This window comes from Pogona vitticeps, chromosome 13 (assembly GCF_051106095.1).
Source record: "Pogona vitticeps strain Pit_001003342236 chromosome 13, PviZW2.1, whole genome shotgun sequence".
Lineage (NCBI taxonomy): Eukaryota > Metazoa > Chordata > Lepidosauria > Squamata > Agamidae > Pogona > Pogona vitticeps.
In genome coordinates, this window is record NC_135795.1 from 4,456,808 (window position 1) to 4,479,761 (window position 22,954).

Below are 22,954 nucleotides of genomic sequence, written 5' to 3' on the forward strand. Positions count from 1 at the left end.
ACCGCCAGCAGCTGCCACACGTGTCTGGGATTAAGGTGTGGGGGGGGAGAGGACACCAGGGCTCCCCCGCCAGAGAGGCGGCGCAGGGAAGCCGGAGCGCGCACTGGCGCCGCTCGTATCTGTTATTCCTTCGAGATGACAAACCTCTGGCAGGCTGCCTTCCCCTCCTCGCGAGCCAGCCAGCTGCCACGGGCGTGAAGGGGGTCCTTTGGCCTCTGGCTCACTCCCCGCTTGCGGATCAGCTCCCAGGGACGGACAGCGCGCGGGCCCCTTGCCCATCTCGGAGAGGGTGGAGGGGTGGGTGGGGCATTTATTAAAAAGAAAAAAAATCGTGTGCTGAAGAAATTTTCTCCCACCACGAACCTCAGGCAGGCTGGATCTCCGTTGTCTGCTTCTGTGGAAACAGGTTGCAAGGGGGTGCACAATCGCCTCCCCCCCCTGCACAAACCACAGAAATATGTGTGCCCCTTGGCATGTCTTGCACCCTGTAGGTCTCCCTTCTGCCCTCAGGTGGCACTCCCCCATTGCCATGGCTAGGAACTGCCACTCCAGCGGTCTCTTAGAATGGAACACGGACGCAGGATTTTGCCCTTTGTCTCAAGCAGCAAATCTATCTATCTATCTATCTATCTATCTATCTATCTATCTATCTATCTATCTATCTATCTATCTATCTATCTATCTATCTATCTATCTATCCATCCATCCATCCATCCATCCATCCATCCATCCATCCATCCATCCATCCATCCATCCATCCATCCATCCACCTACCTACCTACCTACCTACCTACCTACCTACCTACCTACCTACCTACCTACCTACCTACCTACGGGGGAAAAATCAACCACATTTAGACATTTGGGACTTTCTTTCTTTCTTTCTTTCTTTCTTTCTTTCTTTCTTTCTTTCTTTCTTTCTTTCTTTCTTTCTTTCTTTCTTTCTTTCTTTCTTTTGGCAAAACGGGTTGCACAAACCGAACCACAAAGAGCCAGCCCAGTTCGTAATTTTTTCCCCCCTAGTTTGCAGTTCAGTTTGTGACCCTCTCGACCCAGAATCTTAGAAAACGAGGGATCTGATTCCCAGGAACCGCCTCTGTGGATGCACAAAACCTTCACACACACATCCCAGAAGAGGCGACAATCGTATGAAGAAAAGGGGAGCGAGTTTGGTGCTAAGTGAGGAGACGATGCATCTGGCCTCGTCGGTTTCCGACCTCGGGTCGCCCAGGTGTTTTTGGACTACAACTCCCCGAAATCCTGGCCAGCATTGCTAGTGACGAAGGTTTCTCGGAGTTTTAGTCCAGGAACATTTGAGGACCCAAGGTCGTGAACCATTGGTGTCGATGATAGCAAATCACACGGGCAGTCCTGGAAACCAATGTTCCCTCCCTGGGGGACACACAGTGAGCTGCATCTCCCTTCCAAAAAAACCATTAAATTTGCAGTAGCCAGGAGTTCCACTGGCACTGAGACCCGCCTCTGCATTTTGTCTTCCCTTTCACTGCCTAGCGAACGTTGCCCAACACGCTGGAGTTGCAGCTAGGCCATAATCAGCACAACCCGATTGCAACATTAACCGGTATTGAACAATTTTAATTCCTGTTATTGTTTTTAAGGGAAACTGTGATGCAGTTATTGAAGAATGCCCTGCTTGAGAATTGAAGATGGTTGCCAAAGCAGAAAACAAAATGCTTTCTGTTATTATGTAGGTTGCCCTGTGCCCTGATTAACAGATCATTGCTTTCTTTCTTTCGTGGATGGCTGGAAGCATATTTGGTGGGCCACCTGTGGGCCACCGGGCTGTTCGAAGGGGCCTCCCACGGCCACGGAGGCTAACAATATGGCCTGTCCAAATTGCAGTAGGGGGGGCACAGATAAATGACCTCTGGGCTCATGTTATCCCAGAAGGGACGTATGTTCGCTGTCTGCCGGATTAGGATGAGAAAGAATAAAAGGTTTCATTACTTACGATTGCACAGATCAGACAGCAAAGACAAACCTGACTGCTTTCAGCAACAGACTTTTAACAGACTCTAGAGAGGGGATAAGCACTGAGCAGAAAGGCGGGGCTCTCTTTGAATTCAGAATTGGAAAGGAATGATTGGTTAATGCTGAATAGATTGACAAGTCGCCCTAGCCGGAAAAAGGTCCCTTCCAGCCACACCTCCTCCAGGCAGCAAGTTGGGTTGTAAAATCCCCAACAGAGATAACGGTCTGTTTGAAGCTAACCTGTATTTCGGTGTCCGGTGGCTCAGGGTTTAAACCTGTTTAAAATATTAGTGGCTCAGAAATGCATTAAATCAGAGCGCCAGGAAAAATTGCCTTTTTTGGGCAGGAGCTCCTGAAATCCTCCTGCCGGCTTGTAGCTCTTGTGCAACTTTAATGAAGAGCAGAGGTGTGCTCTGGTCCCTGATTCGGTTTGGAGGGCTTTAGGATGAATCCCAGTTTGGAAACTCCAGCGATTTCTCCCCCCCCCCCCCATTTCAGTTTGATTTCTGACCCGGATGCAGACTGATTGGTGGAAAGCCTCCCACAGACGCGTGTTGGAAAACCAGAACAGCTATAATTTTAAAAACTTGATAGGAACGTATGTGAACATCGGAGGCGTGATGGATTCTTAAGAGAGGAATAAATCTATTAGATTAGATTTCGGACAGTTAACTTGAGAAGTTTGGCTGCCAGATCCTTTTAAGATATGCTTTTTTAAAAAAAGATCTGAGAGTACAATTGCACTGTTGAAATAGATCAGGTGAGGGATTGGGGTTTTTGAATTCAGTTTAAAGTCATGTGGTAGCCACATGGTTTTCGGTCGGTGTGTGCATCCCCTTGGGATAACCTTTAGTCCGTTTTTAAACTGTGTTGCATATTGATTGAGGGGGTTAAATGGATTTTTTAATTAAGTGTATTTGAGGCTTAGCTCTGCACCCTCCCTTCCTCCCGCTGGCTGCCTCTCACAGCCACTAACCACTGCTGTTATGATCTTTTTTAAAAAAAATCTTGCAAACTGAAATAGTGCTAGAACAGAATGGCAGATAGGGAAAAAAATGAAAACAGGGCTGAAACTTAGGCTGGAGCTGAAACTGACTAGGTTGGTGAAGGAGGGAGACACCTATCCAGGGGTGAAACTGACTAGGGAGGGATGGAGACAGTGAGCTGGGGCGGAAATTGACTAGGCACGCCGGTGAGTGGCAAACCCCTCAGACACAATTTACATCCACAGAGATGTTCACACACGCCAAAATGATTCAGAATAGTTTCCCATCCGAACTAAAATAAATGACTGGCCTGGCGAAAGAGTGAAACAGCTCGCTTCCCATCACAACAACACTATCCCCTGTCAAAACAATCTGGGCTTCCATGTGTGTTATGCGGTCACTTCTTAAACAACTGATTTCAAACATGCTAAACCCAATTCAAAGACAGAGTGAACATTCCTCCCATATACCCACTCTCTGAGACTACTGATGCTATGTCTGATTCAGTTTGTCTCCCAGAGTCAAATCAACTTGTAAATTTCGTCTTGCTTTGCCCTCCAACCAAATCTGGCCATTCCAGATTAATCCCGACATCATACAAATTGATCCAAATTTGAGCTTCAGATGCAAATCGGATGCAAAGCCCTAATCAAGAATCATGCTGCCTCTAATCCGGGTGATAGCATCTCTTCTTCAAGTGGCCAATTAATGAATCAGGCTTATCATTTTTGATGCCCTTTTGTAAACAGATGGCCATTTGGGGCTCTGTAGGTGCTCCATCGCAGGGCTCATCATAAAAGCCCAGACTTAAGACGAGGCTGGTGGTTTTCTTGAGGACTGCCTCACTGCTAAAGGATTAGCAGAAGCCAGAATTCTCAATTTTATTCCATTTCTGCAAATCTCGATCTGGCTTTTCTTCCCATTCTGTCCCAGTGTAGGGATGCAAGACTGTTGGCGTTTTTTTTTAAACTCCTGCATCGAAAGGTTGCAGAGGTTTGATTTTTGGTTAAATTCTTTTAGCTGCAAAGCGGAAGTGCAGGGATTCACAGAGCAAAATAGCTCTAAGTTCCCCAGAGTAGTCCACCCCCTTTCTCATCATCTGGCACTTACAGTCTCAATAACTCACTCTGAGACATTAGCAGCAGAAAGAATTAAAAAAACACCATTTCTTTACTTACAGATCAACAGCAAATTGACAAGCGTAACTGCTTTCAGCAACATACTTTAACAGAAGAGTTAGAACACTGAGCAGAAAGGCGAAGCTGTTTTTGAGTTCAGAGGCAGGAGGGAACAATTGGTTAATGATGGATAGATTGACAGTTACCCCAACCTAGAAAAATCCCTCCCACCCACACCTCCTCCCAACAAGGAATGTGTAAACTTTTTTTTGCCTAAACAGTGCGCCTGTTCTCCTACTCTCCCTCATGGTCTCCATTTATTTACTCTTTGAACCCAACAACCACATCTTCCTCAGTGGATCTGGGCATAGTTTTTCAACGATACACATTTTAGTCCATGGCATCTTGACAATGTGTGGATAAATTATGTGTGCTCTCATTAACCCATCCAAGTTCTCTGTCTGGAGGAAGTCAAACAAGAGGGGAACTAAATCACAGTGGCCTTTTCTTCTCCTCTTAGAAGTCTCGTTGCAGAAGAAGAAGTGGTGGGTGGTGGGAGAAAGGAACCGCTGTCCCATCTGTAATCTCCTTTTCTCTTGTCTCTCTTCCGCTTCCAGAGCATCAGCCGGAGCTTCAGCCGCTGAGCATGGAGGAGCAGCCAGCTCGAGAGCCGCTCTCCCGAGAGGCTCCTGCCCTCAGCACCGGCGACCGGGAACTCTTCGGTTACGTGGGGATCGAGGCCGTGCTGGACCAGATGCGTCTCAAGACCATGAAAAATGGCTTTGAATTCAACATCATGGTGGTCGGTGAGCACTGGCGCCCCCTCTGTCCAGTCCAAGGGCTTGGAGAAGTCACAGGCAGAGCGGCCTCCACCCGAGTAGGGCCGGCCCTAATGTTAGGCAGAGGGACGTGGCCCGATCCTGGCTCTCAAGGAAGAAAGTTAGATGCTTTGTTGACTGAGGTTCTATTTTTCCCCCACTGAGATTTTCTGCCTCTAGTGCCCAGTTCGTTCGGCAGACCTCAGGTGTCCTTGGCCTTTACTTGGGAAGTAGGGATAGCCTCAGGCAGCAAAATAGATTGGGCAACATCTACATTTTCACCCATGTGAGATGGGTGAGGCCGGTGCAGAGCTGGGATCGAGTCCTGGAGCTTAGAAAGAACAGATACACTCACGTGCAGCCTAGCGGTCCAAATGAGGCTTACTCCCAAGTAGACATGCAGGATTGAGCTGTGTTTTGGGCACTTGGCAAGGTCCTCTGCTATAAAACAGCCCTTCCTAAATTGAAATATTGGCTCTCCCTTCCACCTATCCTCCATCTTATCATATAGAAGGTGCAGGGACTCACATTAACCTGGATTTGCCACCCTCGATGCTAGAAATTCTCCCCTATCCCAGTCGCCGAGTGCACTCTGCACTTGCTCAGGGGCAATGTCACCTGCCCTCGAGTCTTCTAGAGCCGACCACTGGCATTTCAGACAGATGCCAGGGCTAAGAAAACAGCAGCTATATTTCAGCACGAACTTTCATGGACAAGTCCACTGCCTCAGATATAAGCCACGACAGCCAGTGACTCCAGTCCCGGGGTGGCTGCAAATCCACTCCGTGTTTTAGTCAGCTCTTTATAGGAGTTATCAAAAGTGCTGAACCTATTTGGGGGAAAAGGGCTAAATAACAGGGTGAGCGCCTCTAAGTAAAGGTAAAGGTAAAGGTTCCCCTTGACAATTTTTGTCCAGTCGTGTCCGACTCTAGGGGGTGGCACTCATCCCACTCTTCAAGCCATAGAGCCAGCGTTTTGCCCGAAGACAATCTTTCCATGGTCACATGGCCAGTGCGACTTAGACACGGAACGCCTCTAAAGTGCAGACTAAAAGCCGGAGCAGATCCACAACACACATGAAACAGGAGTCCCTCACTGGGCTTTAAGCCAACAGATGCCCCCAAGAAACGAAACCATCTCCTCTAGTGTTGCTCACCGAGAGAGAGAGAGAGAGAGAGATGTGACGTTTTCTCCTCTGGGAATCCGCAGCTGCCTCCCAACGTCTCATCCCTTTCCTAGCAACCTCGTGCCCTTTCCCACCCTCAGCCCTCCGAGGTCCCCCTTTTCCTCATCCCCCTCCCAAATTTCAGGCAAAGCCCCAGGATAGAGCTCGCCTCTGAAGCCCCGACCTTCGGATGCGTTCGGCAATAAATATTTCCCAGATCAAAAGCTGGCGTCCCTGGTGGGGATGCCAGAAAGTAATCCCATGTAAGAAGGAGGGTTTTTATTTGGGGTCAGAAATCTCCTCCAGGAAGGGGAAGCAAGGAGGATTAAGGGGATGACATGCTTAAAGGGCCGAAGCAAAGGCAGGAACAAGCGAGGAGCCCCATCCGTCTCCAGGGTGAGCTTGCAACTCCAGGCAGAGTCAGTAGGACAGGTGCAAAGACAAGACCCCTTCCTAGATGTTTTTCCCCCCAAAGGATTTTATCTACAAGATGAACAGCTTTCCAGCGAAAGAGATGGATTTGAGACATCAAGGGGCGTTGAGCCTAGAGAAGAGGGGGATTGGCAGGGGGAAAAAACCCAGGCATCTTACACTGCAGCTCAGAACAAATGTGTGTTATCTCTTCGGCTGGCCCAGAGGAGGAAGATTTTTTTAAAAAAGAGTGCATTCGTCACAAGAAACTAACGCTGGACTGTGTGATAGATACCCTTGCCAGGATTCATTCCAACCGCAGGAAAGCTACAGAACCCACCTTCGGAGGGACCTTTTCTTTTTCCAAGTTTCTAGTCCTTATTAGCTACAAACATACGTCAGCTGGGAAGTGTATGGGGTGAAGCCTGCTAAGATCTCTGGAGCCAGAACGGGGTGGAAAATGTGATTTTTTTTCATCATAACTTCATGATTTTTGCATAACCTAGCAGAAGTAGGGCAAACGATCAGTCATGAACACTCCCTGGACAACTGCAATGGCGCAGATCCCTCCTCGGACATATTAGGGCCAACGTACGTTTGAAGCAATTTGATGGTGCAGGACTGGGGAGAAGCAGTGGATCTTAGATACAGTAGGATCCCCGTATCTGCAGGATCAGTATCCACTGATGCACTTACTCACAGTCTGAAAATATTAAAAGAAAAAAAAATCCTAGAAATAGAGATTTCTAAAGGTGAAGTGACCAGAACTGGCCACTAGAGAGAGCCAGAGGCCATGCTATGTACAGTGGTGCCTCGCTAGACAGTTACCCCGCATGACAGTTTTTTCGCTAGACATTGACTTTTAAACAGCGATTCCTATGGGGGAATTTCGCTGGACAATGTTTGGTCCCTGCTTCGCAAATCGATTTTTGCTGGACAACGATTTTGACAGCTCCCTCTGTGCTTGCAAAACGGGTGTTTTTGGGACCTAAGCTTCGCAAGACAGCTATTTAAACAGCTGATCGGCAGTTCGCAAAGCGGCTTTCCTATGGCTGATCTTCGCTAGATAATGACAATTCTTCCCTATTGGAACGCTTATTAAACAGGTTTCTATGCATTCCAGTGGGGAAATGCTTTTCGCTAGACGATGATTTTGCTAAACAGCGATTTCAGTGGAACAGATTATCATCGTCTAGCGAGGCACCATTGTATAGTGTTGGCTAGAGAAATGCATTTCTAGGATGTCATTACTAGAACTGGCCTCTCGGGGGAGCCAGAGACCATGCTGTGTATCAGGTTTGCTATTAAAATATTGTTCATTATAATCTGCCTTTTCCAACATCCACAGGGTGGGGGCCTTGGAACCGTGGATATGGGGGTCCTACTCTATACTTATGGCATCTTTTGTTTGCCCTTTTCTACGAGCCTCCAAAGGGATGTACTGAGGTTTGGAGCGACATGGGTGTAAAAGTCGGATGCAGGAAATGAACCCTGCCCATCCCTGGGAATCTAAAGGCCCTTTCCTCCACCCCCATGGACCACACTGAAAGAGTCTGTGTCACCTTGGGAAGGATGGAACCACGGGTCCTACCCTGACTCTCAAAAGGAACCTTCTCTTCACCCAGTCGGGTTTTGATTTCTCCAAACTGGGCCACAGGACGCCTGGAACGGCCACCCTCCGGATCCTTCCTGCACTGCCAACAGAATCCGGCGAATGCTCTGTTTTTTTTTTTTTTTTTTAGATCTTTGCAAGCCAGGAAAGGGGGGAATGGAATCCCAGCTGCAACATTTTGACCTTTTGGAGAAGCTGAACATCTGGTTTCAATCCATCCACGCACACAGACACACACCTATATACGTGGTGAAGTTTTTGAACTTAAAAGGGTGTAATAGGTTGGGGGGGTTATGGGGTGGAGGTGCTTGTAACAGGGAGAGGAAAAACCCCTTCAAACCAGATAAGATGTCTTTGGGGGAAAGTTTGAAGCCAACAAGGAAGAGGCAAAGAGAGGCCCAGAACGGTTTGGTTTCTCCCCCTTTTTAAAAACAACAACACTGTTTTGTTTTTTTTGCCTCTTAAACAAAGATCTCAGTCTGGACCAACGAATGGCCCGGGTCATGGTTTCCACGCTGCTCCCTCCCTCTTCAGTTGTAAATCGCTAATAACATTTCATTTATGACGTAAGTAAAATGAGCAACTTGAGATCATTTCCAAGTCGGCAAGCTTCAGGGCTCCACGTGACCCTTCGTAGGCAATAAAACGAAGAGTTGCCTCCCATTCTGTTTCAAATAATTCTGCCTTTGTCCACAAACGGGCGAATTTCTACACTCGCAGACGTTGGCACAAGAGAATAAGCATAATGGGAGGTGGGGTTGTTATGTGCCATCAATTCACCTCCGACCTATGCCAACCCCGTGAATGAGCCCTCTCCAAAATGTCCGGTCTTCCACACGGCCCTGCTCAGCTCTTGCAAACTCAAGCCTGTGGCTTCTTTTAGGGAATTAATCCATCTCGTGTTTGGTCTTCCTCTTTTCCTGCTGCTTTCAACCTTTCCCAACGTTAGTGTCTTTTCCAGAGAATCCCGCCTTCTCAGGATGTGCCCAAAGTAGGGCAGCCTCAGTTTCAACACTTTTTGCCTCCAGAGAGAGTTCGGGCTGGATTTGATCTGGGACCTGCTGGTTCATCTTTATGACAGTCTGGGGTACAGTGGTGCCTCGCTAGACAGTTACCCCGCGTGACAGTTTTTTCGCTAGACATTGACTTTTTGCGATCGCTATAGCGATTCTCAAAACAGTGATTCCTATGGGGGGGTTTCACTGGACAATGTTTTGTCCCTGCTTCGCAAACCGATTTTCGCTAGATGACGATTTGCTTTTCGCTAGACAGCGATTTCAGTGGAATGGATTATCATCGTCTAGCGAGGCACCACTGTATCTGCAAAGCTCATCTCCAGCACCACATTTCAAATGAATCGTTCCCCCCCCCCTTTCATATTTCTTTACTGTAATGGAGGTATTATAATCTTCACCTCGTGGGAAACACAGTGCTTCTGTTCCACATACTTCCAGGAGTAACACTGCCATGAGCTTCCATCCAGAATGGTCCCGTTCCATTCCATTCTTTCTTAAAAATATATATATTTCTCTTCCTCTTGGCTTTAGCAGGTTTGCTCTTCCCACCCACTGCCTGCCCATCCCTTCCTGCTCTTCGCCCCCCAGCGACTGTCCCCTTGACGCAGGTGGGGCCAAAGGTGAGGAGAAGTTAATATCCCGAAGGAGAAAGATCTGAAAAGGGCCCAAGGAGCGTTTATGAGATCCACACCTCCTCTGTTCTGGGCCAGCTGAAGCCGAAGGATTTCAAGGCGCTGTCAAGCAAACAGAGCAACAACTTGGATTAGAACAGAATAAGCAGCTAATTTCCCCCCCTGGGATTCTTGTGATTGATGGTGAGGGGGGGACGCAGATATTTTTCTCTGTGGGAAGATGATCCCCTGCTCCTGAGAAGGTCTTCCAGCCTCTAGCAAGGCCTAGTTCACCCACGCAGAAGTGGGGAGAAGACAAAGCGTTTTTCCAGACTGGACGTTAAGGAGTATTGATCGCATTTGAGGTGCCCTACTAGGGTTGCCGAAGCTGGCCGAGAAAATTCCTGGACGGCTTTCTTCCCAAGAAACCAAGATCAACCTCTGAAGCAGAAAAGATAGCCCTCTGGAAAAATGTCCATCCATCTCTCCTATGGCTCTGGGACTGAACGTCAGTGGTACATCACAACTAGAGTAGACTCATTGAATCAGTGGGGATTTGGTGAGTCAACACCTCTGTAAGTTCTACTGAATCAACGGACCTACGCTGGTTGCAACTTACGACTGGATTTCAGTCAACCTATGCCTTTGTTTCCTTGGTGTTAAATCACTGTGGTCGTTCTATATCTTGTCACCGTCAATAGCCCCACACAGCCGGTGTCAATAGTGGAATCCTAATATGCATAAAATGGGTCTTCTGGGATGAAGCTGAGGGGGGGGGGACGGTTCTAGTCTTCCCACCTGAAGGAGCTTTCCAGTATGTGATGTCACGCCAACATTTGCCCAAATTGGTGTGATCCAGGTCTTGTTCATTTAAATCTCAGAATCGTCTCCCTCAATGGTTCCCAACCTTGGGTCCCCAGATGTTCTTGGACTACTCCTCCCAAAAATCCCAGCCAGCCCAGCGAGTGGTGAAGGCTTTGAGTTCAAGAACATCTGGAGACCCAAGGTTGGGAACGGCTGATCTACTGTATCTTCAGCTTCCTTCAAGGAATTCCAAGTGGAGTGTGCTCGCTTCTCATTTCCTCCTCGCAACAAAGCTGTGAGATACAGTCGGACCCCTGTATCCATGGGGGAATCGGTTTCAAGCCGTACCACGGACGGTGGAAAATGTGGATGACAGCGCATGGCGAACGCTCTACATAGTATGGTCTCTGGCACCCTCTGGTAGCCAGGTCTGGTAACTTTATCGTTAGAAATCTATATTTCTAGGATTTTTCTTTTAAGTAAATCAGCAGATACTGGTGGTGTGGATACCCTCTTTGGATAAACCCCTCAGAGAAAAAGCTGTTCTTTGTGAAGAGCACAATACGGCCTCCCCCATGTCTTCACTGCCATGGAAAGGTGGTGGGTTATTTCACCGGCCCTTTTCCCAGATGTTAGCAGAGGTGGCTTCAGCCAATCCTTCACTCTCTGTCCTTCTCCCTTCCAGGACAGAGCGGGCTGGGCAAGTCCACCATGGTGAACACACTCTTCAAATCCAAGATCAGCCGGAAATCGTACCCTGGCTACGAGGAGCGCATCCCGAAGACAGTGCAGCTACTCTCGGTCACCCACGGTAAGATTTCTAGGAGTGAGACAGGGTGGTGGGGAAATCCGTGGTCTTTCCTTCCTCTGAAGGAGAACCTCTTCTGCCACCATGTTTCTTTCCAGCCCCATCTCCTGTGGGCGTTTCCCCACCCTTCCTCGCCTGACGCCACATGCCGTTCTCTTGTTTCTCTCACTTATTAGGTTACAGTGGTGCCCCGCTTGACGACATTTATTCGTTCCAGCAAAATCGCTGTAGAGCGAAAACGTCGTCAAATGAAATAAAAAAAAAACTATTGAAACACATTGAAAACCGCTCAATGCGTTCCAATGGACTGAATACCTGCTTGTCCAGCGAAGATCCTCCCTACATTGGCCAGGTTCGGTGCCTGTAAAGTGAGGAATCCATCCTAGAAAACAGCAGGGGGGGGGCATTTTCTTCAGCCGGCAGCCATTTGGAAACCCGACGATCAGCTGTTTGCTGATCGTCGTAAAGCGAAAATCGGTTCCTGAAGCAGGGAACCAATCACCGCACAGCGAAAAAACCTCATTTAAAACATCGTTGAAAAAGCATGCACTTGAATTCAGCGCGGACCCGTCTCTGTTCCCGACAAACGGACCTGAATTCACGGTGTATCCTCTGTTCCCGATAGTTGTCGAAGAGAAGGGCATCAAGATGAAGTTGACGGTGACGGACACACCAGGATTTGGGGATCAGATTAACAATCAAAACTGGTACGTGGCGGCGTTTCTTCCTCTGAGAGGAAAGGAGGGAGACTGGTTTTATTGGCAGTGCGTCGGTAGACCTAGACAGCGCATGGAATTAATGCATGACAAGTAACAAGCTGCATGCGGGTTGCGCTGCTTTTCCCATAACAACGGCATGACCCCACTGCAGTTGTGACAGTACGCTTCCCCCCTTTTTATAACGATAACTTCGTAGTCACTTGGGTGGGATGAGGAGATTTGGAGGGTAAATCTGGAGCACAGAAGCAAAGACCGGCTAAATGGGAAAACGCATGCTTTCCTTCGTTTCCAAAAAGTAAAACCGGCTCTTTCTAAAGGTGTACTTTTTTGCTACAGGAGTAAAATACTAACCAGAATCCGATTGGTGTTCACTTAAAGTCTAAATAATTTAAGGTAGCTAATTGCAGCTAATTGATGAGGTGCCTTGGTTGTGTACTTGGCCACACATAATTAGCAGCAATTAGCCATGGCACCAATAGGGCTCTGGCCATTGCATGCCTCATAGCTGTTGTTAGTGGTGTCATCGGTGTTACATACAGCACTGATGTTACCTGTCTGTCATGGGTTTGGAGGGAAAGTTCCATCCTATGGGGAGTGGAAGGCGGGACATCAGGAGGAGGGGCTGTACTGTATATATATGTGGAGCGTGTGTGGTGAAGGGACACACACTGAGAGATGCTGAGAGACACTGGGGTGTGACGAAGCAGCAGCTGGGAAGAAGAAGCTGTTGTGGGAGTCTGAGTGTCAGACAGGGTACTACTGTGTGTCAGAGTACCAACCTGATAGGTTCAGGTGTCTGTTGGTTAGCCAGAACTGATAGGTTCAGGGTCTGTGCTTCAAGTTAAGGGTTCTGGGTGAACCAAACTGTATGCTTGTATGAGTGAGAATAAGCCACGTTACTTTATCCTATTCACCTGATTGTTTATTTTTCCCTGTGTGTATTTAAATAAACCTTATTCTTTTTATTGTTTAAAAATCCATCCCTGGTCTGTGTGACTTCTTATAGGGAATGGTTGGTGGCAGCTTAGTAACTGTGTGACATATCCCAGTAGGTCTGGGTTTGTCACATTGATTGGTGTCCAGCGTGTGGGATACGACTGGTCCAGTTGTCCAGCGGTCCAGCAAAGCCTTGGCAGGTGTGCCCAGAGCAAGGGGGGTCTAGTCAGGGACAGTCTGAGGCGCGTAGGTAATCTTCTAGGTGTACCTCACGGGGAGGTGCGCTAGTAGAAGAACGTGCCAACTGGGGAGACTTAGATTAAGGTGCTCTGAGGCAGCCTAGTTTTGGCGGGAAAAAGCTGAGGCAAAACTGCGTAGTAACAGTGATCTAGCTTGCCAGCTGAGAGGCCCAGCAGAGGGGGGTAGGCTCTGACTCGATACTGTTGCAAGTTTAGTGCTGAAGAACAGCAGCAATCTCTATAGGAAAGCTGGTTCTGAGGCAAGAAGGAAAAAAGTGGTCGTTTTATTTTGAGGCTTGACTTTTAAAGCAGCCTGTTCTGAGGGGGGATTATGCCCTTGACTCGAAGCCAAGTAGCAGACATGAGTGAAGTGAAAGACCCCCAGATTGACCAAGGTTCTGAGGAGGAATTTGGCTCAGTGCAAGGTGACAGCACAGGAGAGCAAGACCCAGAACTCAGAAAAATACTCATAGCCCAACAGCATGAACTGAGGGTGAGGGAAATGGAGGAAAGATTAGAGAGAGAAAGAAGGCAATTTGAAATAGAGAGATTGGAAAGAGAAGAAAGATTAGAGAGAGAGAAAATTGCTCTGGAAAAAGAAAGGATGGCGTATGAGTTAAGAAAATTGGAAATGATGAACCAGAACAATAATAACAATAGGGATTCTGAGGGAGGCCAATTGTCTAAAGCTGACCTGAAGAAATTCCCTGTGTACCACAAGGGAGATTGTCCTGAGGTGTTCTTTTCCTTAGTGGAAAGAGCGTTTGTGGACTTCTCAGTGAGGGAAACTGAGAAGATGACCATCATGCGATCTTTAATCAGTGGTAGCCTGGCTGAGGTCTATGCCGAGATGCCTGAGGAACTGATGAAAGATTTTGCAGAGTTTAAAAAACTGGTGTTTGCAAGACATGGGATAAATGCGGAGCAGCTGAGACAAAGATTCAGGTCCCTCACCAAAAAACCAGAACAGACTTTTACCCAAGTGGGGGCCCAATTGGTGAGGCTGCTTGAGAAATGGCTATCGCAGGAAGGAACAGAGACCTATGAGCAGCTTAAAGACTTAATAGCACTGGAACAGTTCTATTCAGTCCTGCATGGGGAATTGAAATTCCAGGTGAGGGAAAGGAAACCGAAATCTGTGGCAGCAGCCGCAGAGATCGCAGATTTTATTTCCCAAATAAGAAAGCCCTTGGGTGAGGGGAAATCTGTGGGTAAACCCAAAGAAACCTACAGCAAGTACTCTCAGGGACCAGGGAAAAACCAGCAAGGGGGAGGGGCCCATGGTGAAGGGAAGCCCTCAGACATGAAACTAAGACCTCAGATTTTGGAGGGAAAACCAAAACAAGATGAGAGAGAATCAAAATACACCAGAAAATGTTATTTCTGTCAGGGAAAGGGTCATCTAATCTCAGAGTGTGAGAAATTAAAGCAGCTAAAAGGAATGGTGCCTCAGAATTCTAGTGGAACCAAGCCAAAAGCTGTGTTCTGTGTCCAGAAAGAGCAAGGCTCAGTGTCACTGAGGGAGCCTGTTGCCATGGCTACTCAGTCTGGAACAGCTACCTCTGCTGATCAGGCTGAGGAAAATGGTCCTCTTGTGGAGGTAAAGCGCTGCTTGCTGGTAAAAACAGATTCTCAGTTGTTTGAGACAGCCGGGGTGGACGTAGGAATACTTGACCGTCAGTATAGGGGGCTGCGGGACACTTGTTCCCAGGTAACCCTGTGCCATCCAGATATTATTCCTAGGGAGTTTATAATCCCAAATGAGAGCATGAAGGTGGCAGGGATTGAGGGGCAGGTAATCTCTCTGCCAGTAGCAGAGGTACCTGTCAACTTTCAAGGCTGGAGGGGAGATTGGCGGCTAGCGATTTCATCGACTCTGCCAGCAGCCGTGCTCGTGGGAAATGACCTGGCTGAACATGTGAAACGGGTGCTAGTGATTACACGCTCACAAGCCACAACAGGGACAGTTCAGGGGGGTAATGATGAGCCAGAGACGGAAGCAGAGGGGAGTTCAGAAGCTGTGGTGGAAACCTTAACCACAGACAGCAGATTTGGACAGGAGCAAAAGGCAGACGCCACTCTCCAAAAGTGTTTTGAACAGGTGACTGACGCCCAGCTAACACCTGAAACCCCAGTGAGATTTCTGGAGAAAAAGGGGATTTTATATAGAGAGACCCTGAGAAATATCTCAAAAGGGGGAGATGGGATCAGAAGTCAGCTGGTGGTACCTGAAAAGTATCGCCCCATGATCTTACAAAGGGGTCACTCTGACATGTTTGCTGCACACTTAGGAGTGAACAAAACACAGCAGAGAATCACACAGAATTTCTACTGGCCTGACATAGGGAAGCAGATCAGGGAGTTCTGTAAACAATGTGATGTGTGTCAAAGGCAGGGGAATAACCGCGACAGGACCAAAGCAAAGTTGTGCCCTTTGCCTGTGATTGACACTCCGTTCAAATGCATAGGGGTGGATATTGTGGGACCTTTGCCCAAGGCCACAAAGAGGGGGAACAGGTTCATTCTAACAATTGTGGACCATGCCACAAGGTATCCTGAAGCCATACCTTTGGCTAACATTGAAACTAACACAGTGGCCGATGCTCTGGTGGGGTATATGTCCAGGATGGGATTTGCCTCAGAGATAATCACAGATTTGGGCGCATCGTTCACATCAAAGCTCATGAAACGCTTATGGCAAATCTGTGGAATAAAGCACAAGGAAACCACTGCCTATCATCCTGAAAGTAATGGGTTAACTGAGAAGTTCAATGGGACTCTAATGCGCATGATTAGGGCTTTCTTGGCAGAGAATCCAAACAATTGGGACCAGAAGCTGCAATCCCTTTTGGTTGCTTATCGATCAGTGCCACAAGCCAGTACCGGGTTCAGTCCATTTGAACTTTTATTTGGGAAAGGGGTGAAGGGGCCCCTTGATTTGATCGAGCAGGGTTGGGAGCAGATCACCCAGGATGACCCACAAGACGTTGTGACTTACATAGACACCTTGATGAATGACCTAAGGAGAAATCTAGAGCTGGCAGCAGAAAACCTGCAAGCTCAGAAGGTCAGACAGAAAACATGGTATGACCACAAAGCTAGAGAGAGGCACTTTGACCCAGGGGAGGAAGTGCTTTGGCTTAGGCCCTGCAGAGAGAATAAACTGCAGCTCAAATGGGCAGGACCATATAGGGTCATTTCCAAGATGTCAGACCTGAACTACCTTATAGAGCAGGAGGAGAACCAAGCAAGGAGGGTGGTTCATGTGAATGCCCTAAAACCCTACTACAGAGGGGAACAGAGGGTTTTATTCGCGATAAAAGCAGCTGAGAGTGAGGAAGCTGAATTACCCTTCTGGGAGGGTAGAGGGGAAGTAAAATACAACCCAGAGGAGGTAAAGATCAGTCCTGCACTCACCCAAGACCAGCAGCAAGAACTAAAAATGCTGCTTAGTAAATATCAACAGGTGTTTTCCAACAAGCCGGGGATAGTGAAGGGAGTGATGCATCGGATCCACACAGGGGATGCACCCCCGCAGGCAGTATCCCCATACCGAGTAACGGGACCCTATAGGGACAAGGTGCGGAAGGAGCTGGACGAGATGCTTAGGGAGAACATAATCGTCCCCTCTTCTAGTCCTTGGTCCTCTCCGATAGTCCTTGTGGACAAGCCTGATGGGAGCATTAGGTTTTGTGTTGATTACAGGAAATTAAACCGTGTAACCACTCCTGATGCCTACCCAATGCCCAGGCTAGACAACCTGATTGAAACCATAGGGGGTTGTCGGTTCATCTCATCATTGGACCTGGTAAAGGGATATTGGCAATTAAGAATTGATCCCAGGGATCAAGAAAAGACTGCCTTTTGCAGCCCTTTTGGTCTCTATGAGTTTCGAGTCCTGAGCTTTGGTCTCAGAAATGCACCAGCCACATTCCAAAGGCTGATGGACCAGACCTTGGCAGGGCTCAGTGACTTTACAGTGGCCTACATTGACGACATAGGGATCTTCAGTAATACCTGGGAAGATCACCTGATACACCTGGAGTTAGTGCTGCAGAGGTTAAGTGCAGCAGGGCTAACAGTAAAGGCCAGCAAGTGTCAGCTGGGTAGCCCAGAAATAAAATACTTGGGTCACATGGTAGGGGGAGGAATGATAAAACCCCTGGAGGCCAAAATAGAAGCAGTTCGTGATTGGCCTAGACCCAACACCAAGAAAAAAGTCAAATCATTTCTTGGATTGGTGGGCTACTACAGAAAGTTCATCCCGAGGTTTAGCGAGATTGCGGCTCCGCTGACGGATCTGACGAAGAAGACGGCTGATGACCGCATCCCGTGGACCAGCGACTGTGAGGCGGCGTTCCAGAGGTTGAAGGAGGCGTTAATCAACTATCCTGTCCTGCGTGCTCCAGACTTCGACCGGGAGTTCATCATCTACACCGATGCGTCTAACAGCGGGGTAGGAGCAGTTCTGTGCCAGGAGGATGAGAATGGTGACCAGCATCCAGTGTCCTACCTGAGTAGGAAACTTCAAAAAGGTGAGAGACATTTGGCAACCGTGGAGAAGGAGTGTTTGGCCATAGTCTACGCGATCCAGAAGGCCAAGCCTTACATCTGGGGAAGACATTTTATTCTGTGTACTGACCATTCACCATTGCAATGGTTAAAGACAATGAAAACCCACAATAGCAAACTTATGAGGTGGGCTTTAAACCTACAGGACTATGACTTTGAAGTGAAGGTGGTCAGAGGGTCAGTGAACTGTGTTGCTGACGCCTTATCAAGAAGACCTGAAGAATGAAGACGGCGAAAGAAACATGGACTATGTGTATATAATGATGACAAAAGTTAAATGTACCTGTTTTTTTTGAATTTGGTTTGTATGAATAAAGGTAAATGGATGTATTGTATATGGTAAATGTTTAAATGCCTAATTGCTATGGTTAACTTAGAGTGTAAGGATAAGTAAGTATTATATGGTATGTATAACTGTTGTTGTATGTTTTATTCAGGTTGTTTTTTTGGTGAAAAGCACGTTAGCTTTCCCCCTACAAAACAACTTATAAAGAGGGGAGGTGTTACATACAGCACTGATGTTACCTGTCTGTCATGGGTTTGGAGGGAAAGTTCCATCCTATGGGGAGTGGAAGGCGGGACATCAGGAGGAGGGGCTGTACTGTATATATATGTGGAGCGTGTGTGGTGAAGGGACACACACTGAGAGATGCTGAGAGACACTGGGGTGTGACGAAGCAGCAGCTGGGAAGAAGAAGCTGTTGTGGGAGTCTGAGTGTCAGACAGGGTACTACTGTGTGTCAGAGTACCAACCTGATAGGTTCAGGTGTCTGTTAGTTAGCCAGAACTGATAGGTTCAGGGTCTGTGCTTCAAGTTAAGGGTTCTGGGTGAACCAAACTGTATGCTTGTATGAGTGAGAATAAGCCACGTTACTTTATCCTATTCACCTGATTGTTTATTTTTCCCTGTGTGTATTTAAATAAACCTTATTCTTTTTATTGTTTAAAAATCCATCCCTGGTCTGTGTGACTTCTTATAGGGAATGGTTGGTGGCAGCTTAGTAACTGTGTGACATATCCCAGTAGGTCTGGGTTTGTCACATCGGCATGGTCTAAATACGGGGATGGGGAAATCTGTTGTTGGACTACAGCTCCCATTGTCCTTATCATTGCCTAGGGCTCATGGGAGTTGCAACCCAACCACCTCTGGACAAAACATTTTGCCCCCCATTGGATCCAACAGGAACCGCTCACAGCCTTCAAGGAGAGCGTGACGCTCTACTGTGCCACAGATGTGGTTTGTCGTCAGTGCCACTCTTAAACATCGTGGTTTAGCAAGATTTGGCATCTTTCGCTGACAATCTCTCTTCTCTCTCTCTGTCATAGCTGGGATCCAATTGTGGAATATATCAACGAGCAGTATGAACGCTACTTAAGGGAGGAAATCCTCATCAATCGAAAACGGAGGATTCCCGATACCCGGGTTCATGCTTGCGTGTATTTTGTGCCACCGACCGGTCACTGGTAAGTCTTCCCCTGGCGTTACTTGGTGGTCCGTGTACAGAAGACCACCCTGTCCTTCTCCTCTTTCTTCTGGTGGAACCATCATTTTGGGAAACTTTGAGGCTTGTTTAGCCTCGAAATCCTGCTCAATGCCAGATAAATACTGAAGGAGTCAAAGAGAAGAGCGTCCTAGAGAACAGGTCTAATTCCTACTGATGCTCACGCCAAAGTATGCATAATAAACTACCAGCTAAAACTTATCTTTCTACCAGTAGAACTTGCACCGTTCACATTGTTCGATTTCAATCCACATAGAAAAGGTCCCTGTCTAAGGAACGATGGGCTCCAGACTTTCTCCTAGCCTTGTAAGAGGGCTGGGTTACTCTAAACCCAAATAAGTTGTTAAGCAAAGACTCTGGGATACAGAATTACAGGAACTTTTACGTTTGATGAGTAAATAGAGTGCCTTAGGCAATAAGATCTTTGAGTCCTCTACCTTTTTTTTAAACTAATTTGTTATTCTGCTGCACTGTCGAGTCAGAACCGACTCAGCGTGACCCTAACAGCGTTTTCATGGCAAGTGAGATATTTAAGGAATGGCTTTACCTGCTCCACTCCCCCAGCGCGTTTCCATGACTGAGTGGGGATGAAAACCCTGCTCTCCAGAGTTCCAGTCCATCACTCGGTCCCCTACATCACACCGGGAACTCGCCTATCTGGCTAATTTAACTTCCCCCAAATTCAGGAAAGCCTTTGTCCCTCGTGCGGTTTAACGTCACGTCTTCCGTGTGCATAAAGGAGAGATAATTGATCAAGATCAATCAAGATCAATTATGTCCTTGCAATAGTGAGGAGGCAGAACCTATCAGACATGTTCTGATGATCATCAAGCCCTATCAAGCTTCTGCTTACATGCTGTTGTTGTTGTTTAGTTGTTAAGTCATGACCGACTCTTCGTGACCCCATGGACCAGAGCACGCCAGGCCCTCCTGTCTTCCACTGCCTCCCAGAGTTGGGTCAAATTCATGTTGGTCGCTTCAATGACACTGTCCAACCATCTCGTCCTCTGTCGTCCCCTTCTCCTCTTGCCTTCGCACGTTCCCAACATCAGGGTCTTTTCCAAGGAGTCTTCTCTTCTCATGAGATGGCCAAAGTATTGGAGCCTCATCTTCAGGATCTGTCCTTCCTGTGAGCACTCAGGGTTGATTCCCTTCAGAATGGATAGGTTTGTTCTCCTTGCAGTCCAGGGGACTCTCAAGAGTCTCCTCCAGCGCCACAATTCAAAAGCATCAATTCTTCAATGGTCAGCCTTCTTTACGGTCCAGCTCTTACTTCCATACATCGCTATTGGAAAAACCATAGCTTTGACTAGGCGGACCTTTGTTGGCAAGGGGATGTCTCTGCGTTTTAAGATGCTGTCGAGGTTTGTCATCGCTTTCCTCCCAAGAAGCAGGCGTCTTTTAATTTCGTGGCTGCTGTCACCATCTGCAATGATCATGGAGCCCAAGAAAGCAAAATCTGTCACTGCCTCCATGTCTTCCCCTTCTATTTGCCAGGAGGTGGTGAAGTACTAAATCACTTTTCACAAGCTATTTCTCTCCCTGGCAAAGAGGCCACTGGCTTTCTCTCTCTTCCTTAGGTAGTACTGCGATTTCTCAAGTGATTTTGCTTGCCAAAGTGGGACACAGCTTACTTTAGCAACACGGCTGGGGCATGTGGGCTCTTCATTTTCCATCTGAGGTGCCCTTCTGCCGTGCTTTGTGACCTTCCTCGTTGCTTGGAAAGCACCCGGGAAGACTTCTCCTGGGATTATCTCTTGGAGTTCCCCTTTGCTGCCTTCCGAGGACAGCAAGAGACAGTAGGTGTTTGTTTAAAAAGGGGACAGAACAGGGCCGGCTACCTTGTTAGAGTGAAGTAAGGGCAAAGATGCCACAGCCCTGCAGCCTGAGAAATTTTGCAGGTATTTCTTCCACCTTCCCACAATCTCCTCTCCTTTTCTTTTCCAACGAATGGCTGAGAAATTGTTGTCACCGTTAGATCTCCGGCTGCAGAGCCAGAAGGCGGGAGCTCAGTTTCCCCACTCTGCATCCCAGAAGAGCCAGCCTGGGTGGCCTTGGGCCAGCCACACGGTCGTCCCAGGGCACCCCTTGGAAGAAGGGGATGGCAATCTGCTTCTGAGTATTCGCTACTTGGAGGCGGAGCCAGAAGTTGGGGAGTTCGATTCCTCTAATGGGCTTCCAGGGAGAAGAGCCAGCCTGGGGGGCCTTGGGCCAGCTGCAATGTCATTCCAGGGCGCCACCTAGTGGAAGGGAATTGGGAACCTATTTCTGAGTATTCCCTCTACCTGGAGAACCCCAGAAAAGGAGGTTGCCATAAGAACTGAGTTGATTGCACATGATGATGATGAGGATTCCATACCTGTAGGAAAGGAGAACACGTAACCGCACGAGATAGCCTGTTCTACTCTCAAGAAGCTCCTATTCTTTGTGTGTACTTCCCAGAGCTTGACCAAGTTCCTTTCCACCCCCCACCTTGTACTCTCATTTAAAAAGGAACTTTTCTGATGGCATGTCACCTGGGAGGTATTGAAGGTGATGCAAAATGAGCTTCTCGAGGGAGGGATTTCCCTAAAGCGAAATCCCCCTCATTTCTCGACTCTGCTCTTTGGGGACACAGCGTGGGGGGCCGGGCCAGTGGCGGGCCCATCTTTTCGGCCCACAACGTCCCTCCTCCTTAGCTGGCGTAGCCAAAGGGGGAGCAATGATGGAGGACGGGGTGCAGTCCGAAACCATCCAGAGGCTCAGCCCGTGGTCGCCCCTGGGGTAGAGAAAATCGAGGGCCAGCATGGGGGAGGAGATCCACATTCCCCTTTGATGCCCCCCTTCCGTGTGCGGCCCCTGCTCTGCCTCCTTGGTCCAGCCGAGCCTGCAGCTACGATCCCGCGGCCGGCGGGCGGAGGCTGCTTTGATGGAGAAAGGGTTACGGCCGGAGCGTTTTTCGCATACCTCAGCACCTGCCAGGAATCTCTGTCATTTTCAATTAAAACAAACTATTCTCCACTGTCTTGAAAAAAGGCAACTGGCAGGAACCTTGCTATTTGCCCCCCCCTTCTTCTTTTTCTCCAGCCTCTGTGGGTGCCCTCGGCCCTCTCTCTCTCCCCCTCAGCATCTGTGCTGCAGCTGCTGCCTGGCCTGTCTTCTACCCTCTGCCTCTCATAAACAGGATAAAGTTGCACCCCGGCCGGGAATCCCTGGCTGGAAGGGAGGCTCTAAGCCACGTCGCTTTCTCAGAGAGTAAGGTTAGCTTCCCTGGGGTGCGAAGAAGGGGATAGCTCTTGGTAAGAGACCACAGCCTGTATAGATTCCCTCCCACACCCACATATAATGTTGCAGAGTTTTGAATTTCGGTTAAAGCCGAAGTCCAGGGAATTACAGAGCCGAATGAGCTTCACCTCTCCCCAGAGTAGACCACCCCTTTTTACTCTCCTCAACGGGCACTGACAGTCTCAAGCGCTCACTTGGAGACATGGGTAAGAGAAAGACTAAAAATGCTACATTCACTCACGGTCGACCAGATCAAAAGCAGCATGCTGTACAAGAATGACTGCTTACAGACTTTCAGCAAGAGGCCTCAAAGTTTGCTTCCAACGGACTCCTGCAGATTACGTTCCCGGCAATAAGGAGGAAGGATGATCTAGCACTAAC

The 22,954-nt window shown here is 48.2% G+C and overlaps 1 protein-coding gene across 3 annotated transcripts in view; it reads left to right on the forward strand.

The window, feature by feature from the left end:
- Positions 1–22,954, forward strand: part of SEPTIN12 (septin 12) — a 77,005-nt gene that overhangs the window by 41,780 nt on the left and 12,271 nt on the right. For all 3 annotated transcript variants that reach the window (XM_020808595.3, XM_020808596.3, XM_072982739.2), the window contains 4 exons: positions 4,714–4,902; positions 11,219–11,344; positions 11,967–12,048; positions 19,134–19,271. In XM_020808595.3, coding sequence (XP_020664254.3) covers positions 4,714–4,902; positions 11,219–11,344; positions 11,967–12,048; positions 19,134–19,271 — 535 coding nt within the window. The remainder of the gene's footprint in view (positions 1–4,713; positions 4,903–11,218; positions 11,345–11,966; positions 12,049–19,133; positions 19,272–22,954) is intronic.